We start from the raw sequence: 24318 nt of genomic DNA, 5'->3' as shown, positions 1-24318 counted from the left end.
TTCTTAATTTATTCCACATTTAAAGAAAGCCATCATTTTACTTCCATATTCTTCCAATTTGTTCAGTTCTATCTTTTTACATTATAAAATAGTTATCAATTATTTTCACTGGAAAATAAATGCTTTCAATCCTTCAAAGAAATTTTTATGCCAAAATGTTGCTGATACAACAGTGATATAGCAGCATCGCCAGAAGTGCAGCAAACAGAATAGAACAAAATTGATAAAAACATTCTGCAATTATAAAGGGTTCACCTTCAGATTTTAAGGAACAAAATATGAGAACTCGACAAAAGGCAAATAATAGCAGCTCCATGAATATCAAGCACTTATGCAATCTGTTATTATCATTGGAGCAAATTACCCAAAGAGAATATTTCTTATGAAAAAATAGCATAAACAACTCCGACCAGACCATGTCGAATGCAATCACTTCAGGATAAAGACTAACAATAGCTGACCAAACATACAGATCAATGAAGCATAATTGTATACAGGTACAGAAAATATTTTCATACATAGAAAAGTAGCATATGAAAGATGATAAACTTCCCACTGTACAATCTGAATAGGGGACCAAGATACCACAACATACATTTCAAAATTTCACCACTATGACATCTCAAATGATGTCACCAACAAATAGTACAAAGATAACAAAAATGCAGAAGAATAAAAAAGGAAACCTTCAAGTCTTTCCTTCCAAACACTACTCTTCAATTGAGAGATTGTATCTGCTTTCAAAACACTTCCCAATCTTCCTTCAATTTCCTCAAGGCTCATCTCCCCTGGCTGAAACAAATAAATGAATAAATATTTTCTTAGCAGGATGGAATTATAAAACAATAATGCAATACCGGACTGCCTTCAGAATAACCATGCAAACAATAGTTTGAACTAATTTTACCTCAATGTCTTCAACCACAGCCAATACCGTAGATCTTTGCTGCCCAGAACCCTCCTTCTTACTTGCACCACTTTTTGCAGGACCAACCTTTTTAACTGAAGCCTGCTCAAGAACCCAAAAAAGAAAAAATCAAATAACAGAAATATACAAAGGCTATTATTCAAACTGCATTTGATCAAACACCTAAGAGAGAATATAAGATAAGAGTCTCACAGTTGCCTGAACTGTCTTTTTCCCACTAAGCATGCTAGCAGCAGATCTTTTAACATATGAGCTTTGCGCACTCTGCAGAACAAGCAATTCATATTATGTTAAAGTTGCCAAACAAACACATTTACCCCTAAAAGCCGGATGAAATTATTTCACTTCCATAAAGTGTATCTTAAGGAAACCAACCAGCCCACAGAAATACCAGGACTAGCTCAAAGCCTCAAACCATGACAATCAATGATGTTCAAAAACTAGTTACTAGCTTTTTACATTTACTTTTTAAAGGCTAAAAAGGCACCAAAAGCAGCATAAATGATTAAGAAACTACAAGTTCAACATGATGCAAATCGCATAGGGGATAAAGATTTCAGAAAAAACAACAATTCCTCAGTACTTCCCATAAAACTTTTGAGTGAACCAAACAGAATTCATGCAATATTAACAAGAATAATACCTAAGAAGGACAGCCGTTTTCATCATTCAATTTAATGCCATTATGTTCAAGGAAAACCCCAAACAACGAGATTAACATTCACATTGTGCCTCATTATTGGACTACTTGATTATAACTAGCAAGCTTTAAGTTAATAAACTTAGATCAAGAAGGGCCAACTGTCTACAAGAAACGAATCAAGGCAAAGAATAATGAACGAAGCCTAAAGTACTCATCACAAATGCCCTTGCATGACCTATAAAAAACATAGTTAGCTCATTCAAAATCCATCCAGCAGATCATATCCCACATTCACCAATAAGAAGAACAAGGATTCCAGACCTCCAGATCTTTTCTAGGAACAAACCAGCCAATCATTGTCCCATGACAGGGTTGTGAACCTCATTTTGAGAAAACAAGATACTCTTGCACGTCTTTCATAGACCATAATCTCTAATGATATGTTTAGGAACAGACGAAGTTCCACAGATCCTCCAAATATCATAATAAAAATAATATTGAACGATCTTATTTTATGGGTTACTTGTCACATTCTGAATTGCATCACCAACAATATACAAATATATACAAGATGTAATCAACTGTCCTAACGGATTGGCTCTAAAGTACATGATTAGTTGGCATTGAAATGAAGACTTTAGGTCCATGAGTTCCATACCTGGGGTTTTCTGATACAAAGTCCCTTATAATAACTAGCATGAGATAGAAAGTGATTGGAGTATTTCTATATCATTTACGATGCAAATGATTGCTCTCCTATTGGCAACGAAAATCTAAAGGCTTCATCATGTGATTGGGCATGGATTCACATCTAAGTCTTGGTGGCTATACTTTTGGATTAGAGATATGGGTTACCCAATTTGCTCCGGAAGCAATTCAGTCCATGATAGAACCAATGAAAATAACAGGTTGGTAGTGTTAAGGGTATCAGATTTATTTTCTGGAGATAAGGGGAGAGAGAGAGAGAGAAAGAGTGAGAGAGAGAGAGAGATTCACAAATGGCTTGGGCCGGCACTGCGATGCACGACCTCCTGAACCCTAAACATTATAAAGTAAAAATATATACATTTTACAAGAATGCCATTAATGAGATCCTATTTAACATGTGTTTCTTATAATATGCGTATGGATCTGGATCCAGATCCATACGCATATGCAAATTGTATTCTAACACCCTCCCTCAAGTTGTACGTGATTTTGGAGCATGTACAACTTGCTCTTCAATAGCCAAAATTGACGTCATGTTAATCCCTTGGTAAACAGGTCTGCCACTTGATCTTCGGTTCGAACATGGCGTAGTTCTATCTCTTTCATCTCGACTTTCTGCCGTATGAAATGTTGATCAATCTCAATGTGCTTCGTTCTGCTATGCTGGATAGGATTATATGCAATGTTTATTGCGCTTTGATTGTCACATAAAAGAAATGATTGAATAATTGTCTCCCCAAGATCACTCAATAAGTGTCTAATCCACGTGGCTTCTGCCGTGCCTGCAACCATCGATATGTATTCAGCCTCTGTACTCGATCGTGCCACTGCTTTTTGTTTTCTGTTGCTCCAGGACACTAAATTGTGCCCAATATAAACACAATATCCAGAGACAGATCATCTCTCATCTGGATCCCCTGCCCAATCTGCGTCTGTATAAGTGATGAGTGCATGTCCTCTATGCAGATTATCGTTCTTGCGATAAACAAGTCTGTCTCCTATAGTTCCTTTTAAATAGCGTAGAATGTGCTTCACAGCTTCCATATGACCCTCTGTTGGAGGGTGCATAAACTGGGATACCTGATTGACAGCATAAACTATATCAGGTCTGGTAAAGGTCAAGTACTGTAACATCCCCACGAGACTTCTATACGTTGTAGGGTTGACACAAAGATGACCATCTTCAGAGCTCAGCCTTTGATGTAATACACTAGGAGTGCTGACTGGTTTGCAATTCGTCATCCCGGCTCTTTCCAGAAGATCAAGAGTGTATTTTTGTTGCATGAGTGTCAATGTGTCTTGTTGTCTGTCAACTTCCACACCAAGAAAGTACTGCAACTCCCCTAAATCTTTCATCTTGAAAGTTTTCATTAAAAACTGTTTCACGTCTTGCACATGACTATCTGAGCTCCCAGTAATCACAATGTCATCAACATATATAAGAAGAAGTACAACAATGTCCGCCTTTTGGTAAATAAAGAGTGAGTGATCCAGAGAGCATCTTCTAAAACCATAACTCTGAATCTTCATAGAGAAACTTTCAAACCAGGAACGGGACGCCTGTTTCAACCCATACAGAGATTTCCTTAGTCTGCACACCCAGGCAATAGGATTCTTCTCGGCATAACCAGGTGGTTGCTCCATATACACTTCTTCCTTTAAAGTTCCATGCAAAAATGCATTTTTAACATCCATCTAGCTAAGACTTCAACCTTGATCGACTGCTAGGGATATGATAATACGAATAGTACCCATTTTGACTACGGGACTAAAGGTTTCGTCGTAGTCTTCACCATATTGTTGTGTGAATCCTCGAGCAACAAGGCGTGCCTTATATCTGTCAATGCTTCCTTCAGGCTTATATTTTATTTTATAAACCCATTTTGAGCCAACTACATTCTTTCCTTCTGGCCGAGGGACTATTTCCCAAGTCTGGCATTCATGAAGAGCTTCTATTTCTTCATTCATAGCTTCGGTCCAATGACGGGATTGAAGAGCTTGATTAAAACAAGTGGGTTCATCCTGTTTTGTGAGCTGAGACATAAACAACTGGAAATCAAGGGAGAAGGTCTCATAACTCACCCATCGTTGAATAGGATGCTTAATGCGTGACGGCCTTTGAGTCGAATCATTGGCGATGCTTTCCTCCATATTCCTCGGCTCTGTATTTTTGCTCTGTCTAGTGTATATCTGTCCAGAGAAACGTTCTACTGAGGGTGGCTCAACTGGAGATAATTCAACATGCATTTGTGAGTCATTCAACTCCCTACTCAAACCGAAGGAAAAACAATTTGTTTGACATGTTTCTCCTGTATTAGCAAAAAGATTTGCGCTCATCCATGGATCATATACTTCTAATTCTCGAGGTGGCAACACTGCAGAGTCATTGACCTGAAAATTTTGTTCGTCAAAAACAACATTTCTGGAGGTCCTAATACGTTTTGTAGTAGGATCATAGCATCGATAACCTTTGTATTCATCTGCATACCCAACAAATATGCACTTGACAGCCTTGTGCTGAAACTTATTTCGCAGAGATGACTCAATATGTACATAACATACACAACCAAAAACACGCAGCTCATCGTAAGAGGGATGTTGCCCAAATAAAGTATAATAGGGAGATTTCCGACCCAAAAGTGCCATAGGAAGACGATTTATGATATGAACAGATGTGTGAAAAACTTTTGTCCAGAGACTAACGGGCACATTGCTATCATGTAACATGCTCATCGCGCTCTCGACAATATGCCTGTGTTTCCTCTCCGCAACCCCATTTTGTTGAGGAGTATGAGGGCAAGAAACCTGTCGGCTTATTTCTTTATCCCGAAGAAAGGCAATAAACTCGTTCGACGAATACTCTCCTCCACCATCACATTGTAAATGCACAATATCACAAGCAAACTTTGTTTTGACCATCGAATGGAATTCCCGAAATATTTGAAAAACTTCATGCTTGTGTTTTAAGAAATATATCCAAGTATAACGGGAATAGGAATCAATAAAGACAACATAGTAACGACTGCCAGAAAGAGAAGGAATAGGTGCGGGTCTCTTAACATCGGAACAAATAATCTCAAATGGCTTTGAAGCTCTTTTATTTATATTATGAAAAGGAAGAACATGGCTTTTGCAGAGTTCGCATGAAGAACATTTATTATTATTATCAAAAAATGAACTTAAATTAGACTCTGGAAGGAGACCATCTGATACAAGATTTTCAACGAAACCTCGACTACAATGTCCCAAACGACTATGCCAAATATCTGGCTTATTACAATGAGATGAATTAAAAACTTCCAATGAAGGAAAAAACAAAGACTCTGAAGGTGAAGACACTGAAGAATGCTTGGACGACTTCAACTGGAGGATTGGGACTGAGGGCGAAGACACTGAAGGAATCTCCTTGAAGACGTACATGTTTCTTTGTCGCTCCCCCTTAGTGAACGTCTCCTTCGTTCGTAGATCCTTAACATAAACAGAAGAGGGAGTAAATTCGACGGAAGAATTCATATCGTCAACAAGTTTAGCTACAGAAACAATGTTCTTTTTAATATTAGGAGCAAGAAGGACATTTGACAAATGAAGAAAGAATTTTGACATAGGGATATGTGCATTGCCAGTATGACTAATGGAGTAATAAGTTCAATCTCCCGTAACTATACTACCTTTTTCAAAATAAGGCAATAAGTGAGATAACTTACCCGCATTACCCGTAACATGTGTGGCGGCACCTGAATCAACATACCATTCGCCTTGTTCATTTTGCTTGATCGTCATCTGTGACAATGCTGATAACAAAAGTTGTTGCACATCTGTGGATGGCACTTTTGTGTCCAGAGCAGTAGCTGATTTATTCTCAATTTTGTTTATTTTTCCTCTATTCTGTAGATTGAACCAACAATCAGCTTTCACATGTCCTCTTTTGTTACATAAGAAACAAGTGGGCACTCTCCTCTGATTCCCTGTATTAAAAGCCCCTAAAATATTAGGTGTAGGCAAGATACCACGTCCTCCCTGCCCGAAACGTTCGCGGCCTCTGCCTCCTTGATGCCCTCCATTCCCTCGTCCAAAACCTACATAAGTGTCCATGGCCAAAACTGAATGAGGACGAGTTGATTCATTTCCTTCTGCCCTTTGCTTCATAATCATCTCATATTGGAGAAGTTTCGCTTGTAGGTCGTCGAAAGTGGGCAAGTGAGGAAGGCATGATAAAGTTGTAGTAAACATGTCAAAATCAGGACCCAATCCATTGAGAAGTTGTTGAACTTTATCTTTATCTGCAATAGCACTTCCAACAACAGCCAATTGATCAGTAATACTCTTCAAGCGGCCTATGTATTCCATGAGTGTCATGGAACCTTTCTTCAAACTTTGAAATTCATGTTTTAAGTACATAACTCGGGCTTCTGATATCTGAGAGTATGTCTGAGACAGCTTACTCCACAGATCTGCCGCAGTGCAATCATCTGAAAGAGTAACCAACACTTCTTGAGAGAGTGTTGACGTAATATAAGCAACCAAAGACTGATCCCGCTTCCTCCAAGTTGTATACTCTGGATTCTTAATAGAAATGGTAATTGTGTCACCTTTCTCATCTTTGGTTTCCTGCAAAATAAGCCATGGTGGTATAGGAACTAAACCGCCCAAATGTTCATCGAGATCATGACTCCGTATAAAAGGAAGGATTTGCCTCTTCCAGGTCAAAAATTAGAATGAGTAAGTTTTTCAGTAACGAGCTGACTCAAGAAATTGGCAGAGGGACCAGATGACAAAGAGAAGTCCATAGCAGTGAAACGATGAATAAGCAAACAAGATGAATGAACACTAAAACAACAATAAAACAGTCGTTGAGGTTGAGGGAAAGATGAACACTAAAACAGCAATAAAACAGTCGTTGAGATTGAGGAAAAGATGAAATTTCAGATTAAGAGAAGATGTCACGCTGGGCTTTTCAGATTAAGAGAAGATGTCACGCTGGGGTTGCTGTTTACGCTGAGCTTGGAAGATGAAATTTCAGATTAAGAGAAGATGTCACGCTGGGTTTTTTCAGATTAAGAGAAGATGTCACGATGGGGTTGCTGTTTACACTGAGCTTGCTGAAGAAGTTGAAAGCTGAAGAACCATGATCTCACGCTGGGTTGTTGTTCACGCTTCTCACGTTGGGACTGTTCACGCTGGGCTTGCTGTTCACGAAGAAGAACCACGATAGAACCACGATCTGAAGATGATCACGCTGGGTTTGCTGTTCACGATAGAACCACGATCTGAAGATGATCACGCTGGGCTTGCTGTTCACGAAGAAGAACCACGATAGAACCACGATCTGAAGATGATCACGCTGGGTTTGTTGTTCACGATAGAACCACCATCTGTCAGAACTTCTTCACGCACAGGATTAACCTGAGCTCTAATACCATATCAGATTTATTTTCTGGAGATAAGGGGAGAGAGAGAGAGATTCACAAATGGCTTGGGGCGGCACTACGATACACGACCTCCTGAACCCTAAACATTATAAAGTAAAAATATATACATTTTACAAGAATGCCATTAATGAGATCCTATTTAACATGTGTTTCTTATAATATGCGTATGGATCTGGATTCAGATCCATACGCATATGCAAACTGTATTCTAATCTAACAAAGGGCGTAACTGATACTTCCTTATTCATTATGTACAGTTCTATAATATGTGTAGTTACTTTCCTTCCTTGAATATATTAGAAATAATTTATTCATTTGTATTTTTCAAGCGACTTGAATAACAAGGTTTGAGGCTTTCGGCTCTCCACACTGTTTGTATGTTGTTCCAAATGCTTGAAGCTATGTCACATGGCTATGGGTACGGGTGCATAGGGTACGACACGGCGATTTCAAAAATTGAGAGTACGGGTATATATATATATATATATAATTTGTTTGGACTTTGGATCAGCTTAGACCCAATCCAGCTTGTATATATATTATACATATTTTGAGGAGATTAGGGGTGTGGATGATATTTTGGGGAGATTGGGGGTTGTGGATGAAATTCTTTTTAAAAAAGGAGGGGGCAGTTTGATATTTCTTTTATAAAATAAAATGTTATGTTCTTTTTCTTTCTCTCTACAGCACACCAACAGAAGAAGAAGAGGATGCCAGGTACACCTCCCCCTCCTCTCTCTCTCTCTCTCTCTCTCTCTCTCTCTCTCTCTCTCTCTCTCTCTCTCTCTCTAGGGGAAACGAGACGGAAAACCAAAGAGAGAACGAGGAAAATAGAGAGAGATGGGAAATCTTAGAGAAGATGGAAATCGAGAGGGGGTAAACGAAACCAAAGAGAGAGGGGGTATTGTGGTGAGGGTGGGACCAAAATGATCTGTCCCTGTTGACCTTGGTTTGACCAAGGTCAAAAACCCTAAAAACAAGTTTGGGTCAGGTCTGGGTTGGACCTGACCCGAATCAGTGCAGCACCCGACCCAGGGTGTACCCGCACTGAGTCCGTTACCAGTACTCAACACGTGTACGGCACCTCATCCGGCGTGTCTATGTTACATAGGCTTGAAGATGTGATTGCACCTCTTTACAAATGAATGAAGATGGTACCAAAGCTACAAAAGGAGCTCCTAATTTGCATCAGACGGTATATTGGGTCCATCACTAAGTCAAAGGGACTCGGCAAAGCAGGTGCCGCACCCGCGTCGCTTTGCCGCACCCGCGTAGACGCGACGCGGGTGCGCGTGCAGGTGAGGCACCCGGTGCAGTCAACACGACCCTGGGTGCTGTCAATGCACCAAGGGTCGTTTTCATCCAATTTTTTAACTTAAAAAAAAATTGTTGCCCGATCAAAAGGGTTGCGAAAGAGGATTAGGGCAAAAAAATTTTGCCCTAATCCTCTCCTCTCGCGCGCAGCTCCGCTCTCTCGCTCACCTCCTCTCCTTCTGATGTCTCGCAAGGGAGCCCGACGCCACCTCCTCCTCTCCCTCGTCGCAGGTACCCTCTCGCTCTCTTGTTGGGTCAGCAGGGGAGGGGCCAAGCCCCCCTCCCTGCTCCCTCTAGCTCTCTTGTTGGGTCGGCAGGGGAGGGGGCGAGCCCCCCACCCTGCTCCCTCTGATTTCAGGGGAGCGACCGAGGCCCTCCCTGTTTTCGGTAGAGGAAGGGCCGAGCCCCCCTCCCTCTGATTTCAGGGGGGCCCTCCTTGTTTTCGGCAGGGGAGGGGCCAAGCCCCCCACCCTGCTTCTTGTGATTTAAGGAGAGGGGCCGAGCCCCTCCCAAGAAAAAATTTTGCGTCGGGGGGAGGGGAGCCCAAAACTCTGAATCAGGTTCCACAACTTATCATTGGACTTGATATTATAAATCTTGATTGTTTGCATAATTGATTTTAATATAATTCGTTTTTGTGATTTCAGGAAAAAATAATGGATAAAGGGAAAGGACTTGAGTCATCTTCATCCCCACATGTGAGTTTTGTTGTTAATTTTGTTGATAGTTGTAGTGGGAGTGATGATGTAGGATCACTATGGGTACATGCAGATAAGCCTGCAAAAACTAGAGAAGGAGGTAGTGGAAACAAGAGATTTCGATGCAAGCTCTGCGAAAGAGATTTTATTGGGTCTTACACAAGAGTGAATGCTCATTTGTTGAAGATACCAGGACATGACAGTTTAGGATGCAGATAAGTTGATGAGGCAATGCGAAGACAATACAAGAAAATATAAGAAGAATATGAGAAGAGAAAGACAATGAGTGATTCTTGTGCAATAAGTGTGCCATTTGGAAGCCCCTAAGAGGATGCTAGAAAAAAAAAGTCAATGTAAAAGATAGAGGAACGATACAAACAGCATTCAATACATATGGAAGGGAGGATATAGATAGAAAAGTAGGGAGGTATTTTTATTCTAGTTCACTCCCATTTAATGCGGCTAGGAATCTTTATTGGAAGGATTTAGTAACATCTTTGGCAAATTGTAATTTGAGCGGCTACGTGCCTCCAATCTCAGAAAAGATACGAACCACACTTCTTGCAGAAGAGAGGGCAAATGTGGAGAGGTTGCTGGAGATTAAAAAATATTTATGGAAGCAAAATAGAGTTTCTATTGCTTTTGATGGATGGACAGATATTCAAAGGCGTCCACTGATCAATTTCATTGCTTGTTCGCTTAGTGGCCCAATATTCTTGAAAGCGGTTGATGCATCTGGAGAATATAAAAATGCAGAGCATTTGAAGGGGTTATTTATAAAAGTCATAAAAGAAGTGGGTGATCAGAAAGTGATATAAATCATTACAGACAATGCTCTAGTTTGTAAAAGTGCAGCGTTGAGTTTTGAGAGTGAGTATCCTCATATTTTTTGAACTCTATATGTAGCACAGCTTAAATCTAGCCCTAAAGAGCATCTGCAACCCCAATGAAGAAGAAAATTCACAAGCATATGCTTTATGTTCATGGATTGAAGATTTAGAAACAAATGTCAAAAGCATTAGGAATTTTGTTGTTAACCACCATCGTGCTAATGCTATATTTAATAGGCATTCTGACCTAAAATTGTTGAAGGTCGCTGAAATACGTTTTGCGTCCATCATTGTGATGGTGAAGAGGATTAAAAAAGTGAAGAATGCTTTGGTTAACATCGTGACTTATGAAAATTGAACATTCTATCGTGTTGATGATGATATCAACGCTCAAGAAATTAAGAAATTCATTCTTGATGATGAGTTTTTGAACAGAGTGGTATAGTTCCTTCAATTTACGCAACCTATTTGAGAAATGTTAAGAGAAGTTGATAAGGATGAGCCTATGCTTCACAGAGTTTATGAAATGTCGGATAATATGATAGAAAAAATACAAGCTATAGTTTTCAAGCATGAAGAAAAAAAAATCTTGCATTGGATGATTCAGAATTTTTTAACCATATTCATTCAATTTTAGTCAGAAGATGGGATAAGAGCAACACTCCTTTGCATTGCATGGCACATTTTCTTAATCCAAAATATTATGCAAATAAGTGAGGGGCAGGTGGTATTGGTCGTGTCCCTCCAAATTTAGACCCAGAGCTATCAAGACATAGAAATATGTGTATGAGAAGACATTTTCCAGAAGCATATCTTCTACATTAAGTCACACAAGAGTTTGAAAATTTTCTAGATTCGAGATTATATGGGCCGGCATTATCCGCGAGAGAGGAGGATAATATAGATCCTATCACATGGTGGTCAACATTTGGATCAGAAACACCACTTCCCCAACGTCTTGCATTAAGATTGTTATCGCAACCTGCTAGTTCATCTTATTGTGAAAGAAATTGGAGCACATATTCTCAAATCCACAAACTCATCAGCAAGCGTGCAGAGGATTTAGTATATGTTCATTCAAATCTTCGATTATTTTCGCAAACCAATGATAAATATAGGTACTAATTTGCTCTTTTAATTATTTGATTATTTCCTAGTTTTCATTTAAATGTACTTGCATTGTATTTAACATTTTCAAATTGGGTTTGTAACGCAGACAAGAAGCATCCAAATTTTGGGATGTAAACCCAGAAGAGTGTGACTTCGAAGGAGAGCATGATTTCAACATGACAAACATGGATTTAGCTGAGACCAGTATTTCTTTTAACGATGCATTTGATGATGAAGAAGAAAATTATTAAGATCCATTACTTCATCGTCATATACATTGTAGGATATAGTTTTGGTATGTAATTTAGTTTTTTTCTGCTTTACTTATTTGATTGATATTTAGGTTGATTTATATAATTGCTTTACTTATTTGATTGATATTTAGGTTGATATGTTGCATGCACGATGAATAATATTATGACAATGTTAATTGTTAAAACTTTAAAATTATATATATATATATATAATTTTTTACATTTTTGCCCTACCGCACCCAAGGTTTTTGAAAGTGCTGCACCCGCACCCATGTGACATAGGTCCATCGTCTAGGCTTAATGCAGCTTGATACAAACTAAGTGCTGACATCATCACTTACCAAAAAACGCAGCATCTCTTAAAGGGGTTTGATCTGAGGCGCTTTGAGCACTCACAGAAAAAAAAAGACAAGTTTGAGTTTGTTTGGAGTTCCAGAAAGGGAATTTCGAACTTTTTGTATATTTTCGGAATATTTTCTGAAACCTCGGACGTAAACTTTCTTTTTTTCCAGATCTGCTTTATGATTTAAAGCTTTGGGGGCCTTAATTTGCTTCTATTAGGGTCGTTTTGGTAGAAGAAGTCACTGAATAAATGATTTGAGACATGTATTCACTCATTTGCAAGTTTTCACAGTGCTTACAGTTAATAGATAGGGGCAGCAACCTGTGTTTGGAGAGTTCTTTCAGTTTTCAGTATATATTTGGAGTATTTGCAGGTTCTTAAATTGGCTTGGGAGGGTAATTTGCATAGAAATGTGTTGTGGCATGAAGATTGAGGAAACTTTTAAAGAAGCCTAAGGAGTGGCAGCTTGGTACCTATGAAGAGCTATTAGGTTTGAAAAATGTATGCATTTATTGACCAAATGCATGGGTGACAACTTGGTATTTGTGAAGAGCAATGTTATTAAAAAAGCGCCTCAAGGTGCAAAGGGGCATGCCTTGCCTTATGGCGAGGCACTTTGCGCCATGAGGCACATGATTATTGCATAAAACCCTCTGATGTGCATGCCTCGGGAGCTATGAGGCATGTGCCTCAGTCCTGTATGAGGGGAGAGGCCATGATTACAGCCTCTCCCCTCTTTCCCTCTTTCCCTCTTTCTCTCTTGATGTGGTCTCCCTTTCTCTCTCTCTTTCTCTCTCATCTCTCCCTCTCAGTATCTCTCACTCTCCCTCTCTTTCTCAGTCTCTCTCACCTCTTGCTCTCCCTCTTTCTCTCTTGTCTTTCATTCTCCCTCTCTTTTTGTCTCTCCCTCTCACTATCTCTCTATCTCAGAAAACACATTATATGTGAATTACACGTGTAACCCATTTACAAGAATATGCCTCCACCCTGTCACCCATTTACCATCTGTAGAGGTGGTAATTGCATCATTTGAATATGTGCGGCCCATGTCACTGTACTTTTCTCATGAAATCATTTCTCATTTATGTTTACTTAGTTAACCTTATTTTATGAAGCAACCAAAATAACAATTGAAAGGAAAATAAGAGGGAAGACCTACTATTTTTAGGCTAAAATGCACTAAGCTGTCAACTGAATTGATAGCCAAAACAATGGTTAATCCAAAAAATCCAATCATTCACAGGAATTCGAGTAGCATGTGCTCAATCTCCATCTTTGTTTCCAAACAACAGCATGGCAGGCTTAGAAATAAATAAACAATTGTTTTCTAAACCCAAAAAAGTAAGTAAAACCCCAACTTACCTCTGAAACTGAAGAACGAGTAAAACTCACACTGGATATGGAAACTGCAGGAAAAACAGGAAAAAACATTAATACACACACACACATGCACAAAGAGGGCAGATGATCAAATTAAGACAAAAAGTAAAAGGAAAAAGTTTGAACCAGTTCCAGATACAGCAAGCTGTCCTTCGCCTGCATTTCCAATCATTTCTGAAAGTTTCTTTTTCCTCACTTCATCAAGCTTCTCCAAAGATCTTTCCAGTGGTTTCATGCCAACCGACTAGAGAAAAGGAAAGGTGAAGTATATTCTCTCTCTTTTATCTTCTAAACAAATAACTCTTCATGAGATAAGCATAGATTAAAGGGAAAAAAGGAACATCAAGTACCTTTGCAATTGCAGCTAAAGCTGCAAATGATGCATCTCTGACTTCAGGTGTCCCATCATTTAAGCACTGCATGGATAGAAGACATTCATTACATGTAAATGAAAACCAATCTATGAAAAAAATAACCAGGGGTAGATAATAACGTATATAATAAGGAACAACAGAACATAACAGAAGAAAGTAAAAAAGAAAAGAAAACTAAGAAAATTATCACAAACCTCCATACAGATAGGAACATAATCTTTGTGCACCTTAAGAATTGTTTGTCGATTACTTGTTTCAATGCAAAATGTAACCCAGTTCAATGTCAATGACCTGACAAGTGGAACCTTGTTTTTCACAGCCACTTTCACATCTGTAGCATAGAACAGCAGCAGTAAGCAAAGAAAAATTAAGCCAACAAAAAGAACAGTTGAGTAGATGAATCAGATCAAGAATTGATGATCACTTTTATATAGATAAAGATGTTCCATAACATGGAACTACTGAATAAGAATAGACCGTTTCTCTTCTAGAACTGAAGTGTACTACAAGTTATAACTAGAAACTGTTACGCACATGAGAACATATGAGAATCAATAAGTCTCAAGATATCTCTTAAATGGTGTCTACATCAATCCACCCAAGAAATTTCCTATAATCATCCCCACAATCCATCACAACCCAAAAACTTGTAAGCTGGTATTATGTGGTTTCAGAATAGATTGTCTGCATGCACAACCAGAAATGTCTGGAGTTTTTAAAAAAACAAACTGATGTCAAGCTAATACATTTGCTCTATTAATGAAGTAGTCTTAAGGTTATGTGGAAACTATGTCACAGGGATTTGGCCAGACAGGTGCCGCACCCGACGCGATGCCGGTGCCGGTGCGGCACCCGGTGCGGTCAACCCCACCCTGGGTGCGGTCAACGCACCCAGGGTCATTTTGGTCCATTTTTGGATTATTATTTAAAAAAAAATGCCCTATGAAATGGTCTGCAGAAATTTAAAAAAAAAATCTTGGGGGGACCCACGCCGGTGGGAACCCCCGGACCCCCCTTCTATATATATTATTTTGCCGCACCCCCGCACCCAAGGTTTTTGAAAGTGCCGCACCCCCGCACCCGCACCCATGTGACATAGTGTGGAAAGCACAGGATTCTGCTATCACTAAGCTATAAAAAGTTTTTGGTTTCGTGCCATTAAGTATTGAAAACAATCTACAATAACTTAGCACGTGAAAGCTTGGTAACTTACCTTCAATAACATCAGCAAGAGTCAAGCATCCTGATTTATGCAATGCTTGGAGTGTTTGGGTAAGTGACTCTGTGAGAACTGGCTTCTTCTCTTTCAATTTTTCCTATACCATGTACAAACGCACAAAGCAAGAAAAATCAGGCTAAGAGATGGATTACAATAGCAAACAAACAGAAACAAATCTCATACATCATTTGCATCCTAATAGACCTAAAATAACACTCATAATAAAAGCAATAGCAACAAAATTAAAACACGACCAGATTATTTTACCAATCCATCGTAACAGAAAGATTTTACTGGTCAAAGAAACATTGATGACAATCCATGGACTTCACAAAAAAATAAAGAAGGGAATCTCAAGTAACAATAAATCTACTAATAATGTCATGATAAGGGAAACTGCGCACTGCATAGCGGACAATGGTATGAATGTATGGTAAATCTTTTCATGCAAGCATCTAAGTTCTGCCAATCAACTTGCAGACCAATGCAAGGACAAAAATTGAGAAAACATTAATAGTTAGAAAATGAGCATTCTATCACATCCTAGTCTAACACTCCAAAAACAACCACCAAGCAAAACCAAAAAAAAAGCAGCAAATCTCCACCTCTGTAGCAGAGGAAGCCATGGTTACCTATAACAATCAGAAGTATTACCAGAAAGAGTTTCATAGGGATGCAACATTCAATTATTTACTGTCAATGCACTGGGCAAGTTAAAAGGCAATGAGATCCTTGCAGTGGAAAGTCAATATTTATCACTATGTGTAAGATACTCAAATCTGGCTCTCCCCTCATTATTTGCAATTTTGGAAATTCCCATGAACACAGTAGTGCAATGATTTGAGGGAGGAAAAGAACTCAAAGAATGTAGTGCAATGACCAGAAATAGTTGCACATGCACAAAAATTGACCAGCACAGCCAGTGAAATATTTGCACATGCAGAAGATGGTTCAAGGATGACATAGTCAGCATGTACATTTTGATGCAACAAAGTTCTATAGGAAGAACCAGTTCCACTACAATCATGCTGGACTAGATGCAAGTTTGTCACCTCCATTTAGGAAATCCATCCACTGCTTCATAATCTCGAATATTAATCTAATCAAACTTGACATCTCTTTGTAATGCATGGGGATCAAGCAATGGACTCCATAGCTACAAGAAAGATGTGATTGCACTTTGTGCAGAAGCAGTCAAGCCAGTTGAAGTCATATTTGCTTGTTTATTATCACTATCTATCATATGCATGTCAAGTTGGAAAATTTCTTAATTCAGCCTAGTTGGATGCATTATGCTTGTCCACTGGTTCACAACAATTGGCTGATGGGTCTCAGAAGACCACCAGACAAATGGCAGTTGAATCGGGCATAGACTTTTTAAACACTCTGCTGGATTAATTGCACATTTCCCACCTCCAACAAGGAAATCACTTTATTGTTTCATGATCAAGAACCACGACTTCAATCTAACTTGCACAAACTTATGCTAAAATCAATGTATATCCATGGTGATAGCGTGTGGGAAATATACATTCTTTGATTGAATAACTCGAGCTATGTTGTCTCTTTGTAGTATAATGATTACCAAGTTGTAAAGTTCATGGTCGAGAGAACAATTAGATTCAACACGCCCATTTGCAGCACATCCAGGTGAAACCAGATAGAGCCAAATTTGATTGTCTAGCATCAGAATTTAGAAAGCAAGCTTATATAGAAGGTTAAACATGCTCATGTTGGTATGTTTAACATACCAGCAGCTCATATAGGTCTTTTAATGAACCCTATGTAGATTATCATACAGATGGGAGTTATCCATGGATAAACATTTGAAGCTTAGAGCATAGTCATCTTTACAGTTTGATGATCTGTGGATGAATATATTTGTTTGAAACATGTTCGCTTCTTGAAAATCTATGATTTTACTACCTTTTCCAAAGGGACCATGAAGACAATACCAGGACATCATGTGAATTTATTTGACGTATGTCTAAGGAACACAAATGTCATCATTCGATGATAAAGAAAAGCACTGTGAAAGGAATTCTTGACAGACAATTTAGACAAAAAAAAACAGTTTCAAAAGCATCAACGCATTTCTGAAAATGCAAAAACTGTATGCACCAAAATACTCACGAGAAGCACTGGCAAAAGAAGTCGCGAGTTTCCAGAGAAATGGTTCCTTAAGCCCTTGGCCAAATTGCCAATTGCTTGGATTGCTTCTGCAGCAACTGCAATATTGATATCCGTAATAAGCTGCGAACAAGAATTAGTGGTTAGACAAAATGGTGATCCAGTGGTTAAGAATACAAAAGAAGTTTTTAGTTACACAAAAAAACCAACCTTTTTCAGAATTCGACAAACTTCAGTGAAATCACCAGGAGCGATTTTTTTTGTTGAAGCAAGTTTGGTTAGCTCTGCAACTGCATCCCTTCTTTCAGACCATTTGGCGGCTTTCTACCATCATAACAACGACAGTCAAACGAAGTCATCGAAATAAAAAGAGATCCATTCCACCAAACCAACATAAATAAAATGGAGAGAAATATAAGCTGTGTTTCTCAAATGGTACGAAAAATGGGCTCACCACTCCATCCCAAAATCCAGACTTCTCTAACGGTGTAAGTATATCAACAGGGTCAACAAGATCATATTCATCTATTTCCTGAGGGCCTGAAAAGTATATTCAAATGATTGCATTACAAGAATCAGAACATGATAGATTAAGAGGAATGCAAGGAAAACACACCAGAAAACAGTGATAAGTTACCAACACATTAGAACTTTAAACGGAAATATATAGAAGTTAAACTCAATAAAGAAATAAGTTTTTCATTTATTTTTCTACTGACCATCAACCACAGACTCCTCTGATGGACGAGGGCCTGAAGCCTCAACCACCACATCTTGCTCTGGCTCTTTGTCTTGCTCAGATCTAATGAAATAGGAAGAAGATAAAAATGTCAATGAGCCTAAAATTCAATCTCCATCCAAGAAACTGAGCAAGAACACTTTAATTTTTAAAAAAATACAAAAAATAGAAAGACAGCAAATGCCATATATGCAACTCATGGACAGTGTCACAGCAGTATTATGAAAAATCATAGTAAAGAATATGAAAATTTATGGTTTCGCTCGCATCAAGATAAGAATTATCAGAGGTTCAGTTCCCAAGCAACCCATTCATCAAAGGAATAAAATGTGAAAAAGAAGAAAGAAAGGATGATCAGAAATGAAGGTTGCAGGTAAGATTCAACAGTATCAGGTAAATGCATTTCCACAAAATAAACATTTTCAAAAAGCTCCACATGATTTATTCAAGCAACTCTATAAAATTTACATGGACAGGAAGCAACAGATTTAAGGATGCATAATCAGAAATCCAGAACTCCAAATACAAAAGGATAAGAAATAAGTAGCTAAGGTACCAAGAATAAAAGAGTCGGCAATTCAAAATAAGGTTTGGCAAATATCAGAATAGAGTGATCAAAGCATTCTTCCTGTTGTTTTTTTCAAAGCAGATACAACAGATAGAGACAATTGACATAAAGCAGGTAGACTCAAGTACAAACGAACATAAAAAAAAATATTACTAGCATATAAACACAAAATAGTTTACACAAAGTCTGAACATTTGAAAAGTTCTAATGATCTAGTGATTCTCACCTGATTTTGCGAGATGGCTTTGCTGTCCCAGAAACATTGACAAGCTCCGCTTCAAGCTCTTTTTTCTACAGGTGTCAAAAGGAACAGTACATTATTAAGTTTATGTGTAGCAAGAAGAACGAAATAAGAAAAAACATGATATTCAAGATCCTAACCATAGTATCTCGCATTTTTTCTAACAAAATTGACTTCACTGTATCTTTTCCAATCCAACGGCAAAGTTCAAGGGTCAGTCCCTTTGAGGATGCACGAACATTCTGATCCTGGTGATCAAAAAGCTCTGGTAGCATTTTGAGTATTCTTTTTGGAGGAACAACCTTAGCCCCAAATTCACTAAATGCCAAAACAAGACAAGTGAAGGAACATCAAGAACAGAGAATTTAATCATTTCAAACATGCATTTAAGGGGAGAGAAAAACATGAAATACAAACCTCAGAGCTTGGAACATGACATCAATAGCCGGCACCACAGCTTTGGCAACTTTGTTCTTGATTGCTTTCTCCATAGAATCCTGAAAACAGTAGCTCATAAATACTTCCAAAAGTAGAGCAAGAAAAATAACAGACCATTCAAATTACACATGAAATGAGCAAATCCAAATGTCATGCAAATGTTCTATGGAGAAACAATTAAGGACTTTCAGTCATCATAGCTGTGTAGTGGAGTTGGCTGGATGTTGATGTGGAGTTTAAGACTGATGAATGGCAGTACAAGTTGGGGTGGATGCAGACAAGGTCATGATGAAACTGACATCATATGTTAAGTCCAATATGTGGACCCCTTGTGGGGAAAATGCAAGATCAGTTCTCAGGCCCAAAGGACTGGGTCAAGTCAAGGCCATCATAGGCTCCTTTGTTGCATGTGCTGGAACAGAGCTTCAGTTGTTACTAAACGACTTACCTACCATAAAGGTGTATCTAGACTTTGGCTATCATCCCAATCAAATTTGCAAATTTTGGACACAAAGAAGCAAAGCAGCCTCCACGAATCCGGACGAGGGTCGACTTAACCCAGTTACCCATGCCAAAGTGAAGCTAGACAATACATAACAGGCAGGCCCTTCAAATTCAGCCCACTTATAAAACCGACCACACCAAGGCCTGGTCTTTATTGAGCTTGAGATCCAAAAGCAGCACAAAACCAGACCAGAGGAGCAGCCTACATGATATCTAATAGGCTACCCAGCAGTGTCCACCCTTAAATTTCAAATCTGGTCCACCCCACTTGAGGCTACATCAGGCCATGATTTAAGATCAAGGAATAATTCACTTTTAGGCCCACGAATTAAAAGGTAATGGGAGATGACAAACAAAGCTTGAAGGAACCAGCTTGTGCACCACTGCACCTAGTGAATATACTGCTCACAAAAGTGAGAAATGATAATTGCCATCCTTTAAAGGACCAGAAATCAGACATTATGATCTTACCTCCAGAATGTTAAAAATAAATAAATAAATAATATCAGAGGTTGACCATATATGGAGCAAAACATTTTCCACAAAGTTCCAGGAAAGAATGATAATCCAACCATGCTTTGTTTTCATATTAAATCTGAAAACATTAGAATAGAACGATCAATTAAGAAGTTCAAAAGGTTTTGATAAGATGGAAGAGAAGTGGCCAAGGCACATGCTTCCAAGGACAGATTTTTGGAGACACAACATAATGAAATAAGGCATGTTTAGCATCCTCTTTTCTCATAGGAATACCAATAAAAAATTAAGATGTTCTGAGCCAACAGCATTGAACAAGGAAGCTGTTCACTATCAAACGTTTGACACCATAGTAATCAGCCACCCTAGGGTAAGGAGTAGGAACTAGCTTCAACATTTTAACCTTCCAATAAAAACAACCCTTGACCCATCAACCCAATCAACATACTATTGCGTGCAATGCTACCACATAAGAAATCACACACGATTGGTAATAAGCACTTCTGAAGGGTCATAGGTCTCAAAATTAATGGTCACAAGACTCACAAGTGTAAACAAATTACCTCGATGTGGGCCAGATATCTGAGTCCCATAAAGCAAGTCTTTTGCTGTAGAACATGCAACCTGACCATTAAATACCTAGAGACATCTTGACATATAAGATCCACATGGGACAATATCTAGAGGACGCAAAGAAAATGGAATGGAACTATTCTCAAATATCTCGGACTATGTCTCTGGGGTGGAGTTCGTGAGGCTTCTAAAGACAAACTAAACTTCCCAATCACCAAATGGGTTTGTTATCTACATCCCAACAAGGCAAAGAGAGGTTCAAAATGGAGAACTCAGAAGGTTACTTCACACAGAGCAAAAGGGACGTACATAATTTCTACAGTACTTTTTGACCACTTGACAGATGGTTTAGTTGCGTATACCAGATACATGCTGTCGCATAGCAAAGCAAGTAAGCAATACGATGGCTTAATAACATGGACAAAGAAAAAATGTGTTTCAATCATGATGTCATGTTAAATGGTACGTTAAGGGAGTCAAATAAATCTTCCTACAAAAGAGTAGGAAATGGTCTCCGCAACACCCAATGTGCAAATTGCAACCATATTCAGCTCTCGTGACAAAATTGAGAAGCCCTACATGCATGCCCTCCAAGTTACAACACTGGCCTGTCACACTAAAGCATACCATAGTGTACTTTGGGTGTTGCAGAATGCAAGCCATGTGTACTATATACACTAGAATGTCAGAATGCAAGCAATGTGTGGCTACTATGCTTTATCTAATGCATTTAACCAATGACCACCCTAGAGTGGAGGTCAAGCCACTAAACATCAGACACTCAGGGAAAAGAGAAACTAATGATTCTATCAAATCCCATAAAAGAAGACAAGTGAAGTGTTGTCTTATAAAGTTCCTACAATAAAGATGCAACACTATCCACAAAACAACCACGAAGGGAGCTTGAGAGGTGGAAAGGGACAAAAACAACATTTCGGGAGCCAAATGAACCAGTTTTGAACAGCATTGCACCAGAACCACCAAAATTTGTTGGTATGTGGGGCCAATAAACAAAGGATAATGAATTTTCAGAACCACAGGAACCAATTCTTACCAGAAACACTTCAACAGCCTCCAACTCCACCCAGAGTAGAAACGACACCTGCGCCTTCTCCACCGTCTTTGGACGGCCCGTAAGGCATTTTGCAACGATTGCATCACATACCTCCTTAGCATATCTGCATTGCAAAACCCGCAAATGAGGCAAATTCGAAAACAAACTATCGACAGTTACACCAATCAAGATGATCAGAAGATCCATAATCACAATGACGACACTAGGAGCACTTCAAATCGATAAGATTTGAAATGATTTCCTTGCCGCATTTGTGTAGCGTCATACTACAGGAGAAAAAGGGGAGCAACAACGCCACAATCAGAGTCCAAAATTTCCGATATAAGATTTCTCGGATTCAACAGAAATGAATCCCTACCTCCCGACATCAGCGTCAGCGGCACGTAGAAATGAAATCAATGCATCTAGGGCTTTCTCTTGTACAGGAGCATTTGAATCGGCCACGGTCTTCCTAAATAACGGGGCTACAAAACAAAGCACGAAAATGACACACCAGAAAATGAATTAAGTTTCCCTCCTGAAAAGCAATACCCAACCTCATCGAATAAGAAATGAAGAAAAAGAAAAAAGAAACAAAAAATGCCACAGAAACGAAACCCTAACACCACCAAAGCACCATCACTGAAACACGAAAAAGAAAGCCTTAATTCCCCATATCTGCATCAGCATTGCAAGAATCCGGCCGAAAACAAGGCGAATCGGGATAGAAACGCAAAAATCCCCCGGGTTCTGATGTAATTCGAGATCGGGAAAGCGCGAAAAGAGACGGATAGAATTGAGGGGTCGTACCGAACTCGCGGAGGCGTGGATCCTTGGGGTCGGAGATGGATTCGCAGAGGGAGGCCAGGTCGATGTTGGCATCATTCCTGACCTTCCAATTCTTGTGGGAGAGTCGCTCCTCCCATGGCAGTTTCTTCGCTTCCTTAAGAAGCTTCTCATCTTCGGACATCCTTCTCCTTCTTCTTCGTCTTCTCTCTTGGAAAAGCAGATAGATCGATCGGTTTCCTCTCAATCTCTAACTTTCTCCCTTCTCTCTCTGTCTCTCTGAATTTCTCCCTCTCTCTATTGGAAAAAGCAGATGGATCGGTCGATCTCCTCTCTCTCTCTCTCTAGATTTTCTCTCTCTAGTCTCACTCTCTCTATATATATATATCTGGAGCCGGTGGGAGAAGAGGAAACCTAATCAGGAAAATTCCCGTTCTCTTTTTTTCAAAATGTCGGGTCGAACCCGATAGACCTTATAACCCGAGTCCACTGTCAGATTTGAATTTCGAATTCGCCCTGCTTTATGCAAAGCTCGAACCAATGGTGACAAAATTGTTTAAATCGGCAGCTATTTCGCCTCCATTTTCCGGTAGCATATTCAAAAAATTTCATTCTATCGCAATTTATCCGGAAAGAAACGGCACATTGAAATAAAAAAGAAGGAAGAACGTGTGAAAAATAAAATGAAATGAAATATTGCCGGTTAAAGCACAAATGTGGTCAAAATTTTGGCGATATGTTTAAAATATCGTGATAGTTCATGTTTGCCTTACATCCCAAACTGGTTGGTTTCGGTGTTGCTTTAATTGCACTTTTGCTCCGACTTGGACTTGGATCCATTTTGGAATGAAACGATAACGACTGTTCGGATCTCCTGGGGGGGGGGGGGTCCGTTGTCTGGCCCTTTACGGGATCCATGTTTTGTGATTTGACTAGTGTTTGGTGGCTGACATGGTCCCCAATCTGGTTTAGGTTAAAACTGGGTCATGATTCCACCGATTCAATATGGAGAGTTCCATGGATGCTTTTTAAACACATCTTTTGTGGGTTCGGGTCGGGTCCTATCAAGCCTGAGTTGTTGGCTCGATTCAACCCCAATTGAAAAGGGGGTCCGGTCATGGCTGTTCGTAGTTAGCACCCATATCCATGTTTGATATTCAAAACAGTTGTTCTTTTTCCATAGAGTTTTTCCCTTCTTCCTGTTCCTAAGCATCAAATACTAAAAGTAATTTTAACATGTTTTCGAAAGTCACAAATCGTCGCAAATAATTAAAAATATCTTGGTCTTCTTCTTCTTTTTCCTAAGAAAATATTAACGTGTAGAAGATTTGAAATTTTAGGAAAGTGTGTAGAAATGTGATATTTGTTAGTTAATTAATAATGGTTTTAAAAAATAATGTGATTTTATTGTAGTTTTTTTTTTTGTTTGTGGATATATTATGATAGACTTGTGGTATTTTCATACTATGATCTACCAAATGACAATTAGAAAATACTTTAACATCCCGACCGTCCATGAAATACTCTAAACATCCCCACCAACCGTCGACCCCATTGCACCGTCCCCCTTTGTGTGGT

The 24318-nt window shown here is 39.0% G+C and overlaps 1 protein-coding gene across 3 annotated transcripts in view; it reads right to left on the bottom strand.

Moving 5' to 3' along the window:
• Positions 1-23066, bottom strand: part of LOC149845027 (protein MOR1-like) — a 42558-nt gene extending 19492 nt beyond the window's left edge. For all 3 annotated transcript variants that reach the window (XM_089995451.1, XM_089995454.1, XM_089995453.1), the window contains exons 1-18: positions 22765-23066; positions 22334-22439; positions 21955-22078; positions 19326-19405; positions 19049-19226; positions 18894-18958; positions 18080-18162; positions 17815-17900; positions 17571-17684; positions 17364-17483; positions 15225-15327; positions 14206-14342; positions 13988-14053; positions 13764-13881; positions 13620-13663; positions 1121-1192; positions 908-1009; positions 687-792 (exon numbers count right to left, since the gene is read on the bottom strand). In XM_089995451.1, coding sequence (XP_089851577.1) covers positions 687-792; positions 908-1009; positions 1121-1192; positions 13620-13663; positions 13764-13881; positions 13988-14053; positions 14206-14342; positions 15225-15327; positions 17364-17483; positions 17571-17684; positions 17815-17900; positions 18080-18162; positions 18894-18958; positions 19049-19226; positions 19326-19405; positions 21955-22078; positions 22334-22439; positions 22765-22924 — 1864 coding nt within the window. In that variant the 5' untranslated portion in view covers positions 22925-23066. The remainder of the gene's footprint in view (positions 1-686; positions 793-907; positions 1010-1120; positions 1193-13619; positions 13664-13763; positions 13882-13987; positions 14054-14205; positions 14343-15224; positions 15328-17363; positions 17484-17570; positions 17685-17814; positions 17901-18079; positions 18163-18893; positions 18959-19048; positions 19227-19325; positions 19406-21954; positions 22079-22333; positions 22440-22764) is intronic.
• Positions 23067-24318: the final 1252 nt, after the last annotated feature.

Source organism: Nuphar pumila, chromosome 2, assembly GCF_984573655.1.
Source record: "Nuphar pumila chromosome 2, dmNupPumi1.hap1.1, whole genome shotgun sequence".
Taxonomy (NCBI): Eukaryota; Viridiplantae; Streptophyta; class Magnoliopsida; order Nymphaeales; family Nymphaeaceae; genus Nuphar; species Nuphar pumila.
This window is presented reverse-complemented; position numbering and strand designations above follow the sequence as displayed.